Source organism: Melanotaenia boesemani, chromosome 23 (genome assembly GCF_017639745.1).
Source record: "Melanotaenia boesemani isolate fMelBoe1 chromosome 23, fMelBoe1.pri, whole genome shotgun sequence".
Taxonomy (NCBI): Eukaryota; Metazoa; Chordata; class Actinopteri; order Atheriniformes; family Melanotaeniidae; genus Melanotaenia; species Melanotaenia boesemani.
The window spans coordinates 4833271-4846693 of NC_055704.1; the positions used below are offsets into that span (position 1 = coordinate 4833271).

A 13423-nucleotide genomic window follows, 5' to 3' on the forward strand; every position below is an offset into this window, starting at 1 on the left:
GTTTAAAACTAAAATGCTGTCTTCTAGATTTTGAATTTCTTTTTCTAACTTGCTAATAACCTTTTGACTAGTGTACTACTGACAGAAGACCCTGATTTGGGCTTTACCCACTTTCCACCACTGACTGAGAGACTGGAAATCCCCTCCAGATCCCCCAGAAGTCCTGAAACCTGTCCCGTAGCAACTTGATATTAAAATGCCAGTAAGAGCTGCACCTAGTAGACTGGAAGTCCAGCGTGACTAAGTGATGGTCAGTAAAACCTACAGGATAGATAAAGCTGGCAAGTAGTCTGTTTCTAAAACTGTTAAGTAAAACCTGTCCAAACTAGCTGCGCTCCTAACCCCGCTCACAACCCTGACCCACGTGAACTGCTTCTTCTGTGGGTTTTTAACCCTCCACGCATCTACCAGGCTCAGCTCTGAGAGCAACAAAGGTGACTGGAGGTGAGGTTCTAATCCCTTCCTATCCAGAACAAAATTAACAGTACAGTTTCAGTCTCCCCCCATCACTACACACTCACTCTGATCACACTGCTTCAGAAAGGTCCTGACTTGGTTAAAAATGACAAGCCTATCAGCTCCCAGGTTTAGGGTGTATACATTAAGAAAACAGAAGAAGATATTCTGAATTTCTGCTCTAACTGCTAGAACTCTGCCTGCGACCAGCTCTGTGGTGGAAGTGATGTTAACATTAAGAGCTGGAGAGAAAAGAACAGCAACTCCCGCAGAGAAGTTTGTGCCATGAGACAAAATGTACTGGCCTTTCCACCACAGACCCCAGTCTACCTCATTCTCTGCTTCACTATAAGTTTCCTGCAGGAAAACTACATCCAAGCCCTTCTGAGTGATTGTTTCTGAAACAACCACCCTCCTTTGACGATCCCTCCCTCTATTTATGTTCAAGGAGCCCACCCTCACCTTCTGCATAAGGGGGAGAGAAATAAAGATGACAGAAGTAGAAACCAATAAAAAGAGGATCACCCAGTGAAGCACCATGATTTTACTTTGGGAGTTTCAGTCATTTAGCACCTTGATCTTTACTGGCTTTTAACTGTTTTTGAATGCTTGTCATGTGTTTACTCAGACGGAACCATTTCTTTTCATCCAACAAGTCCACACCAACCACCTTCAGTAGAGTCCTCACGCTATTAACAAACTTCTCGCCATAAGGAAAGTACTCAGACACTCGCACAGACTTCCCAAAAGTTCCTCCAGGAAATCATTAATTTCCTCCAAAGTATAAAGATCCCCACTGGAAGACTGAACAGGCAACAGATGTACAGTCAGAGTCAGTATCATAATCCCGCCTCAGACACAGAGGCTCCCCTCAGCCTCACTCCTGTCCTCAGCTGGAACACTCATACTCAGAAAATCAGTCTGTTCATCATCCTTGTCACCACTCACCTGTCTGTTACACCCCTCTCCTGGGCCTCCCTCCCCCTCCTGACAAACAGGGTCTGCAGGAACCTCCACGGGTTTCCCCACACACTCCCCACAGCCCCCAGCTAACACTTCAGCTGATTTATGTGGGCAGAAAGCTCGCTTATGTCCCACATCTCCACGCTCAAAACACTTAATGCTCCCTGTACTGGCATAGACCATGTAGTGCTTAACTCTTAAGGAAACCTCCAGAGACTGTGATGGAGAGTTTAGGAACATAAACACCTGCCTCCTTAGAGACTGAACATGTTTCAGCTTCTCACTCTTACAGCCAGACCAACTGAGCAGAAAGCACTCGCTATTTTTTCCAAAAGGCTGCAGCTCGAAATAAAAGGGGGAACCCCGGAGAACCCCGGAGATCGTAACTTAGCTGGACGGCACTGCAAGCAACAAAACCTGTAGGTAACCGCCGCTAAGCAAGACGCCGCTAGCTATTAGCTCAGAGACAAGCCGCTCCTCCTTCAGAAAAACCACCACACCTTTATTCATCCTGGAGGCATAAACAAGGTTTGCATGACCACCCTGTTCCCCTACAGCTAGGAGAACTGTCTCCACAGGTATAGAAGGATCAGGTTGTAGCCGAACCCCTTGTTTTAAAGATAAGGAGGGCGTCTCTACTGACACCATCCCGGCAGAAAAAAACCTGCCTAATACCAGTGAAGCAACCGGATAAACAGCCAGTAAAACAGTAGATAACAGTAAACAACTATATCTAGAAAGAGAGAGAGAGAGAGAATGAGAGAGAGAGAGAGACAAAGAGAGAGACAGACAGAAACAGAGAGACAGAGATAGACATTGAGAGAGCCAGAGAAAGAGAGAGTGAGTCTGTGATGGAGAGACACAGAGAGACAGAAAGACAGGTAGGGACACTGAAATATACAGAGAGAGATAAAGAGAGAGAGAACAAGAAAGGGACAAAAAGAGAGACAAAGAGGAAGAGAGAGAGAGAGGGAGCCAAAGAAAAAGAGAAAGACAGAGCAAGAGACAAACAAAGAGAGCGACAGAAAGAAAGAAAGACAGACAAAGGGAGAGAGAAAGAGTGAGAGACAGAGAGAGAGGAAAGGACAAAAAGAGAGACAAAGAGAGAGGGAGACAGAGATAGACATTGAGAAAAACACAGTGAGAGACAAAGGGAGAGAGACGGAGAAGGACAATGAAAGAGAGAAAGAGAGCGATAGAAAGAGACAAAGAGAGAGAGAAAGAGGGACAAAGAGAGACACACAGAGAGAAAGACAGAAAGAGAGAGATACAAAGAGAAAAACTGAGAGACAATGAGACAAAGAGAGTGAAAGGGTACCCTTCCTTTGCCCTCAGGTGGGGGGACAGGTCCTGACTGTTTGTGCTTATGCACCACACAGCAGTTCAGAGTACCCACCCTTTTTGGAGTTCTGCTTGGGGGACTTCAATGGCCACGTGGGCAATGACAGCGAGACCTGGAGGGGTGCTGGAGAAGGGTCCACCGGATAGTCGAACCTTGGATTGAGTAGGAGCAGTGTGGTTTTCGTCCCGGTCGTGGAACAGTGGACCAGTTCTACACTCTCTTCAGGGTCTTTGAGGGGGCATGGGAGTTTGCTCAATCAGTCTACATGTGCTTTGTGGAAGTCCGTGTCCGTGACCGTGTCCCCCGGGGACTCCTGTGGTGAGTACTCCATGAGTATGGAGTGCCGAACCCGCTTGTACGAGCTGTCCGGTCCTTGTACAACCGGTGTCAGAGCTTGGTCCGCATTGCTGCTGCCAAGGCTGCCCTTTGTCACCGATTCTGTTCATAACTTTTATGGACAGAATTTCTAGGTGCAGCCGAGATGTTGAGGGGATCTGGTTTGGTGGCCTCAGGATTGGGTCTCTGCTCTTTGCGGATGATGCGGTTCTGTTGGCTTCATCAGGCCATGATCTTCAGCTATCACTGGAATGATTCGCAGCCAAGTGTGAAGCGGCTGGGATAAGAATCAGCACCTCCAAATCTGAGACCATGGTCCTCAGCTGGAAAAGGGTGGAGTGCCTTCTCAGGATCGGCAATGGGGTCCTGCCCCAAGTGGAGGAGTTCACGTATCTTGGGGTCTTGTTTACGAGTGAAGGAAGGATGGAGCGGAAGATCGACAGGCAGATCAGTGCGGCGTCTGCAGTGATGCGGACTCTGCATTGGTCTGTTGTGATAAAGAGGGAACTGAGCCAAAAGGAAATGCTCTTGATTTACCAGTCGATCTATGTTCCTACCCTCACCTATGGTCATGAGCTGTGGGTAGTGACCAAAAGAAAAAGACCCAGAATACAAGCAGCCGAAATGAGTTTTCTTCACAGGGTGACAGGGCTTTCCTTAGAGATAGGGTGAGAAGCTCAGTGATCCGGGAGGGGCTTAGGGCAGTGTCGCTGCTCCTCCGCATCAAGAGGAGCCAGATGAGGTGGCTCGGGCATCTGGTCAGGATGCCTCCTGGACGCCTCCCTGGTGAGGTGTTCCGGGCACATCCCACCTAAAATAGGCCCCAGGGAAGACCAGGGACACGCTAGAGGGACTACATCTCTTAGCTGGCCTGGGAACTCCTCGGGATCCCAGTCTGGGTTTCCCTGCTTAGGCAGCCGTGACCTGACTCCGGATAAGCGGGAGTTAATGGATGGATGGATGGATAGAGACAGACAGACAGACAGACAGACAGACAGACAGCGACAGTGAGGGAGAGAGACAAAGAGAGATAGAGAGAGGGACAAAGGGAGAGAAAAACAAGAAAAAGAGCGAGAAAGAGAGAGAGACAAAGAGAGACAGAGATAGAGAGACATTGAGGGAGACAGACAACGAGAGAGAGATAGAGATAGAGTGTGTGTGAGAGAGAGACAGACAGTGTAGTGGGAGGGGCTTGCTATCCTGTCTGAACAGGCTGAATCAGAGATGTTATTTCAGCCTATCTGGTTATGGTTTGAATTTTAAGAAAAAGGTGTAACTGAGCATGATACTAGGATGGGTAGCCGTCGCATTTCTTCTAATGTATTGTTTTTTTTCTCATACTAAATGGAAAAAATTGTTGAAAAATGTTTTTAGGATAATAAATAGTATTTTCTTTAAATTGAGATTTCATCATTTTTTCCTGTATCAGGCCCAAAATTTAAATAACACACGATCAAGTGAAAGTAATCATCAGATCATTTAGACAAGGTTTTTAAAATCTTGTTTTACTTACTGTGACTAATGATTTAATAATTCATTCTGTTTACTTTGTTGTTCTGTATAAAAGCAAAGTCAAAATTATGTAAGCAGCAACAGTAGCCTTGGACTCCTCAGAGTTTTCAGGATGTTCCTGAATTGGGAGACAAAGTTTAAATGTCAGTTCTGGTGATAAACTCCTGTTAAAACCACAGATATCTTTAGAATCTTTGGTGGGTTTACGGGCATTATTTAAGGTTCTGGAGATCTTCAATAGATTAAAGTCTTGTTGAAGAATGTTTAGGCATAAGGAGGTGATAAAGGTCTTGGGATGATAGAGCTTTAACTTCTACAGCTTGTGGCAACAAAACTCACAAAAGTGACCAGTAACAGATTAACACCAAAAATAACAACGAACATCATAAGTTACCACAAAGTAATCTGAGTGCAGTAACATATTACTTTACAGCCAACCACATGAAAACAAGAAACGTTCAGTTTGATATCTCAGAAGTTTTGGTGCCACCCGGGTCAGCACATCCGGGTTTTTCAAATATGAATGAATATTAACATTACAGTGAATAATTTATGTTTTTTGTTGTTGTTGTTGTTTACATTTTCTAACTGAATTTAAAAACACTCAATACTAAAAGATGTTTGTCATTTCCACAGAGATAAATCCATGCTTGGAGGGAAACGGAGGTTGCCATGCCAACGCAGACTGTATTCATGTGGGACCAAACAAAGTGAGACAAGTGTAAAGATGAAAGTGTGATGTGTTCACTGCCTTCATGTATAATTCATCTTTTCCTGGGCAGACGTCCTGCATCTGCAGTGCAGGTTACTACAAAGACGGACAGAACTGCAACATGGTGGACTTGTGTAAGAAGGTGAGCTCGTCGTTGGTGTGAGGATGATGTGGTGGAATTGCTGGATGTGGCTGGATAAAGGTTCATTTAACGAGATGAAGGTCGGTTTTCCTCCTTCCTTCATTCATTTTGCAGGTAAACAATAAGAATGAGAAATGATGGAGGATTTAGAAAAGTTTAAATAAAGTCAGAAAGGCAGCAGAGGGGTCTAGATGAGGGGAAATAAATGTCTGCACCAGTGTCCAAAAGGAATGATGTACAGGAAGTACCTCTGCAGCAAGTTATGAATGATATCACATGTCCCTATGCTAAGGAATATTGTGTGACTGTTTATTGATTGAGGTTGGTGTTGTGATCCTCTGCCCCATCTCTGGGTTTTTCTCAGGGGTCTGTTTTAGGTCCAGACCCAGTTAGAATCTATATAATCACACAGAAAAACTGCTATAAAATCATCAAACATCAATATTTTTCTGCTTTTTTTTCTTTTATAAATGACTTAAACTTAAACCTGCTAGGATTTTAAACCCTTTAAATGCCAGTTTAAATTTGAATTATTTATTACCTGCTTCTAACAGAGGCCCTGTTCAGGCTCTTGGTAAACAAAACTGAGGTGATGGTCTTTGGAGCCAAAGAGGAACAATTTAAAGTCACCACAGAGCTTCATTATAAACACCTAAAAACCACCGACCAGGCCAAAAATCTGGATGAAGTGATGGAATTCAGACCTAAAAACCACCAACCAGGCCAGAAATATAGATGTGGTGATGAACTCAGACCTAAAAACCACCAACTGGGACAGAAATCTGGGTGTAGTGATGGACTTAGACTATCAAAAGATCTGATGTCACAGCAGGACCAGGAAAAAATAGTCCATGCTTTCATCTTTAGTTGGCTTGATTATTGTAAGTGTTTTTTTTAGGTTCTACCTAAAAAAATCAATTAGATACCTGCAGCTTATTCAGAGCTCCGCTGCTCGAGACCTCGCTAAGACTAAGAAAGTGGACCATAACATGATTGTGCAACTGTGCTTTACAAATAAACTTACTTTTCCTAATTTATATCAAGAGGATGGGTTTAGAAAAAAGGAAAAAGACCTTGCTTGTATTTTTTTCTTTTTTATTATGTTTTTGATTAGAGTCTTGGATATGTCAAAGATTGGCAGCAGCATTAATTTGATTGCATTTGTAATATTTACAGTATGTAGTATTAGATACTCCCTCTCAGGACCTCTATGACCTAAAATATCCCATTGATTTTTAAGTGGTGCTATTTGACCAGGGTCACCTGGTTCGGACCAAAGAAGCAAACTCTGGTCCATTTGAAAAACGGGGGTTTATAAAATTATACAAAACACCTCGTTCCCTTAAGTTCTTAGTTTACTCGACCTCTGACCAGATGAATCGAGTAACCAGAGCTACCTCTAGATAGCATTTCTAAACATGCAACCACTTTTACGGAAACAGCCTTTCCTTTTGAAGCTAGAAAGACTTGAAATCTATGACCTGGTCCATCTCTGCTCAGTCTGGTCTGAGTCTAGTGTTTTATTCTACATGCTCCCTAGAAAGATCAGAAATTGTGTCTTTTCTTGCTTCTCCTGATTTTTGCTGCATCTCTGTTGCTGCTATAAGCGTCTGAGTTCTTTCTGTTCACCTTTTCTATGAACCTAAAGAGAAGAAGTGCAATTTTTTTACAACAACTTGATGTTTCCAGAAAAACGGTGGCTGTCACAGGTTTGCTGTCTGCAACATGACGGGTCCTGGCACTCGATCCTGTAAGTGTCTGGGGAGCTACGTCGGGGATGGTATAAAGTGTAAAGGCACCGTGGAAAAGGTGAGCCTCTAAAGTCTGCACATCAGATCAGGCTATGTTTTCTCAGACTGACTGTTTACTCTCTGCAGGAGATCAAGGCAAGGGGCTTGAAGAACTTTTACTTTGATATGGTGGTGAGTGATGACCCATCGAACTGTTTTGCCCCTGGAGGCAGAAGCACCTTAACTGAAGTGAACTCTGATTTCAGACGATGGAGGTTTCCCTGAATGGTCGGGGCCCGTTCACTGTCTTCGTTCCGGAGCTTCAGATCTACAGATCCAAATCCTTATCCATGGTCAGTCACTCAGTTCTGATGTGACCCATTCTGTGGTCGTGTTTCAGCCTCATAAAGAAGTTCATGTTTGTTTATTGTTTATTACTGTGGATCTTCATTGGCTACAGCTTATAGCTGCTGCTATTCTTCCTTGGGTCCAAGCCAATACCTATTCTCAAAATATTAAACCAATAATGTAAAATATCTAAAATCAATTGATGGAACATACACTTACTCACTCACACACACACACACACACACTAGTCACTTTTGGTCCTTAATTTTAACAATACCAATACCCTACCCAAATAAATCTCACAAACAAATAGTAAAACTCAGTTTAAACTATCACTAAAGCAGTATCTAATAAAACAAGTATGAAATGATTATGACAATGTATGTGAAATATGTAAGTGGCACACAAGAACTATCTATTGAGCTAAAAGTCATTTGAGACTGTTTTCTCAGCAGAGAGCTTCACGAGGCAAAAAACTCACCGTCTGCGTGCTACAAAAGTTACATGCTGAGGGCAGAAATTCTTTTTTTTTTTTTTTTTTTTTTTTTAACTTGTCCTGTCCAGCATCATAGCACGCAAAATGATAATCTGGTTGCTATATCGTGCTGAACAAATTTGCTCTGCCAAGGGGAGGCCTATGGGTAAGGCTCCTCTTGATAATGTGATTAATTTATTTATTTATTTACTTTGAATCACGGAATCTATGTAATCTTGCTGGACCTGACCGGAGGGGACAGAAAAAGATGGAAAATAGCAAAAAGAGCAAAAGGGAAAGAAGAAAGGAGACAAAAAGATCACAGACAGAAGGAAACGACCCTTCAATCCACACCATCACCAGACAACAAACTGTTACACCTGTACATGAACACACCAGAAATTTCCTACAACTTTTACAAAAGCAGAAACACACACACAGAAAAAAAAAAAAAAAAAAAAAAAAAACAGGGCTGCCAGTCATTAAGAGTTTTTAAATAATAACCAAATCAAATCGAAAAGACATAACAGCAACCAGATACTAACTCACAGGAAAAATACAAAAGATTTTTTTTATATATATTTATCGCTTAGTATTAAAAACCCACTAGACAACTCAGTGACTGTGTCAGCATGCAGAGCATGAGAAACAAGGAGTGATCAGTGATGAAGAGTGGTGAGTGAGATCATGCAAATGCGACCTCGCCTCCACGGAGGCCAGAGGCAGACCAGGGCCTGGGCCGGGCCCTCAGCAGCAGACCCGGAGCACCAACCCATGCCACCCCACCACAAAGACGACTCGAGCCCCACCCGAAGGGCGGCAGAGGAGAGCCCCATCAAGAGCCCCCCACGGTCCCGGGGCACAGGCCCCAGTGGGCCAAGATCAGCAGCCGCCGGCCCCGCCAGGGACTGGCCCACCCAGGGCAGCCCAAGCGAAGGGCCCAGGGCCCCAGGAGCCCAGAGGCGGCCGCCCCACCCCCCAAAGGCTGAGGGCCCGCAACATGCCTAGGAGGACCAGCCCCCCGAGACAGCCACCCGGCGTAGGCCAGCACACACCCCGATGTTCCAGCCGCACACCCCGGGAACCAGGGTGCTATCGGCCCCCTCCCCCCACTCCCCATCTACTTCAACCTGCACCCCATATAACCCCACACTCACACCCTCCCCCGTGCCGCACCCACAATCACTCACCACCACACAATCACGCCACACACAACCCACCCACCATGCCCCGTGGGGGACACCCCAGGCGGACCAGCGGACAGCGAGCCCCAACCCCCATAGAGCCAGCAGCCCACCAGCGCAGCCACCCCGGGACCCGGCCCCGGGGCAACCACCCTCCCCCCCCTGCCCGCCCCCAGCCACACAAAGGAGGAGCAGGGGTGTAAGAGGTCCCCAATACCCTCTCCCTCCCCGCTCCTGACTGTTTATATAGTGTGTGTTGTGTGTGATTAAAATTGAGGGGCAGTGACTGCAATGAGCCGCGAGCCGGGCCACCTAAGTGGCCCTGCCCACCATGCACCGCATGCCATGCCCCCCAGGTGTTGTTTGTGTGTTGTGTTTCTTGTGTTTTGGTGTCTCGGTGCAATTAAAACTGAGAGGCGAGCAGCCACGGGGTGCATCCAAGGAGACCACTGAATGGTCTCCTCCGTTCCACCCCGCATGGCTCCACGCCTCCCAACTTCCTACGTGTGTGTGTGTGTGAGACAGAGAGAGCGGGAAGTAAGAGGGATCCGGGGATGTACGTCCAGAGGGAAGCAAACTTCCCTCTAGGTGATGAGCCTTTAGTGGCATTAGGCACCCCTGCTCCCCAGGAGGCCCCCCAGGGCAAGACAGGCCAGGAGAAGCCGCCCCCCACGACCGGGCCATTCAGGGACTGCAGCCAGTGAGCCGCCACCCACCCTAGAAAGTTCCCACCCTCCCACACCCCTAACGGGGAATGAGAGGATGGGGACAGCGGCAGACCCATGGCACCCCCCCCCCCCCCCAGGCCCGCCCAGCCCCCCCGCCCCGACCACACACAGAAACACATGCACACACCTATTTCCTTGCACACTCCCACTCATCATAACTCACATATTCCCTCTCAGCCCCATCCAAAAAATATAAACACTCGCACAGCATCCAACCCTCCCACTCTCACTCCCCAGACACACCCCCACTCATCCTAACACAAACATACCCCCCCATTCACACAAACATCCAAAGTATAGACACACACACACAACATCCAAACATCCCTGTCTCACACCCCAGCACCTCCCCCTATAATCCCCCGAATCCCACTCAGCCCTCCTTCAAACCCCTACACCCCCCCTGCCCCCGGGCCATACCCTGGGTCCCAGGGTGTCAACCAGACACCAGGGCATGCACCAACCCACACCACGGCAGCACATCCAGGCAGGCCCTGACCCCAGGCACATACGGAGCCCACCACCCCGGAGGGAGGAGGACCACCCCCGGGCACCAGAGCCCAGAACCCCAGCCCAGCCCGCCCCAGAATAGCCCGGCCACCCGGCTCAGGACCGACGCCCACCAACCCAGGCACCACCAGTGGCCTCACCCCCCGCCACGAGGCGACTCCAACCGCTGGCCCCCACAGCCCCCGACGGGGCCAGACTCAGAGCCACCCCCACCACAGAGCAGCCCGGTCCCGCATCACGGGCAACCACAAAGGACCCGCAACCACCAGTCACTCCTGGCCATTTCTCATACCCCCATAGCAACGAGGTCACAGTCCTCCACCTACACTAAGTGATGGAACTAAGCACAGGGGACCAGAAGGAATGAGATTCAGCCGAATAGTTCTTTGAGGAGGCAGACATTGTCTCATTACTGATGTGGTCAACTAAGAGATTCCTAAACTGCTGAATACACAGATTATTTTTGTTTTTCCAGTTCACAAGGATAGTTTTCTTTGCGATGCATAATGCTGTGCGTATCATGTGTGCAGAGTTAATTGCCATATTAATGTCACCCAAGTCACCTAGTAGACATAGTGCGGGGATTGTAGGAATATTACATTTAAACCATGTTGACATGTCCACACATACCTGAAGCCAGAACCTGCGGACAGGTGTGCAGGACCACAAGGCATGGAGGTAGTTATCTGGTGTGTTTTCATTGCAGTGTGTGCAGATGTTTGATTGTGACAGACCCATCCTGAACATCCTTTGTCCTGTATAATGAGTTCTATGCAGAATTTTGAATTGTATTAGTTGCATATTTGAATTTTTAGTCATTTTAAAGGTGTTTAAACATATTTGTAACCATTTATCTTTATTAAAGTTACTGGATAAGTCACCCTCCCATTTTGAAGTTGGAAGACAGATTGAGTCTTCTAGTTTAGATAATAGTCTATATGTTTTTGATAATAGCTTTGGGGCATTGAGATTCATGAATTCTGCCACCCTAATAGGTAGCTGTAAGTTTAATTGATTAATGGTATATTTTTTACATATAATAGATTTAAGCTGGTGATATTCTAAAAATGTTTTGCTACTGATTCCATATTGTGAAGTGAGAATATTAAATGATAAGAAGTTTCCATTTTCTATTATATGTTCTAACTGTTTTATTCCTTTATTTTTCCATTGAGTAAAATTGATAAGCTTTTTGTTTTGCAGGATGTCAGGGTTGTTCCAGAGGGGTGTAAACTTACATGGAAAAAGTGAGGATTTGGTTATTTTTAGAAAATCCCACCAAGCCACTAATGAGGAACTGATATTGATGCTTTTAAAACACTTATGTGTTTTGATGGTTGAGCTGATGAATGGCAGGTCAGAGATAAACACATCCTCACACAATGCTTGCTCTACATCTAACCATGTTTCATCCAGACTGCTAGGTTTAAGCCGTTTGGAGATATACTGCAGCTTGTTAGCTAAGAAAACATGATTAAAGTCGGGTAGCTCCAATCCGCCTCTATCTTTAGTCTGTTGTAAAGTTTTTAGACTGATACGTGATGGCTTATTTTTCCATAAAAATTTAGATATATGTGAGTCCAGTGACTTAAACCAACTGGAGGATGGTTTAGTGGGTATCATTGAAAACAGGTAGTTTACTTTAGATAGAGCCATCATTTTAACTGTGGCAACCCTCCCCATGAGTGATATGGGTAAGCGCCTCCACCGTGAGAGATCATCCTCTATTGCTTTAATTAGCTGGACATAATTTAGCTTTGTTAGTTCTGATAACCTGGGGGAAATGTTTATGCCTAGATATCTAATGTTTCCAGACTGTATTGTAGTATTGGGTATGTTTTGTAGGTCACAGTTGATGGGCATAATAATAGTCTTATACCAGTTAATAGAGTATTCAGATATTGATGAGAATGTGTTAATAAGTGTGATTGTCTGGGGGAGAGACGTTGGTGAGTTCTGGAGAAAAAGTAATACGTCATCAGCATAAAGACTTATCTTGTGTTCTATATTTTTGGCATGGATTCCTTTAATCTCTTTATTTTGTCTTATGGCAGCAGCTAGAGGTTCAATAAAAATAGCAAAGAGTGATGGAGAAAGCGGGCAGCCCTGTCTGGTGCCTCTCTGCAAACAGAAGCTTGGAGAGGTTTGATCATTGGTCTTTACACATGCATTTGGGTTGTTATATAATATTTTTATCCAATCTATGAAAGATGACCCAAACCCAAATTTGTTTAACGTTGCAAATAAAAATTTCCAGTTTACTCGGTCAAACGCTTTTTCTGCGTCTAAAGAAATTACTGTGGATTCCAGATTATGTAGAGTAGAATAATCTATGATGTTAATTAATCTACGCATGTTAGTAGAGGAATGTCTACCTTTAATAAAGCCTGTTTGGCCAGGATGTATTATTAGAGGGGTTATTTTTTCTATTCTTCTGGCCAAAGTTTGCTAATTATTTTAAGATCTACATTTATTAATGAAATTGGACGGTAACTGGATGGAAGTGTCGGGTCTTTACCTGGTTTTAATAGTAGAGTAATATTGGCTAGGTTCATATTTGAAGGTATTTTTTGTTTTTCCTTTATTTCTAATATCATATTGTAGAAAGTGGGTGCCAGCATTGTCCAGAATTCTTTGTAGAATTCTGCTGGGTAACCATCTGGACCCGGAGCTTTATTGTTGGGCATATGCTGGAGAGCTTCTTGGAGTTCGCTGACTGAAAGGGGGGAATCCAAGACCATTTTATCTTCATGTTTTAATTGTGGAAGATTAATGTTACTAAGAAATTTATCAATATTGTCATCTGTTGTAGTTAGTTGTGATGTATATAATGTTTTATAGAATTCTTTGAAAGTGTTATTTAGCTTGTCAGGGTCGTGGCTGATGTTTCCTTCTGGATCTCTGACAGAGGAGATGGTTGTTTTCTCCTTTGTTTTTAACTGATTAGCCAGGAACCTTCCGGATTTGTTGCCATGCTCAAAATTC

At 45.0% G+C, this 13423-nt stretch overlaps 1 protein-coding gene across 1 annotated transcript in view; it reads left to right on the forward strand.

Annotated features, from left to right (window-relative positions):
• The window catches only part of stab2 (stabilin 2), a 140937-nt gene that overhangs the window by 77795 nt on the left and 49719 nt on the right, over positions 1–13423 (forward strand). The window contains exons 43-47 of the mRNA XM_041977111.1: positions 5246–5319; positions 5392–5463; positions 7153–7272; positions 7341–7385; positions 7460–7546. Of these exons, the coding sequence (XP_041833045.1) occupies positions 5246–5319; positions 5392–5463; positions 7153–7272; positions 7341–7385; positions 7460–7546 (398 nt within the window). The remainder of the gene's footprint in view (positions 1–5245; positions 5320–5391; positions 5464–7152; positions 7273–7340; positions 7386–7459; positions 7547–13423) is intronic.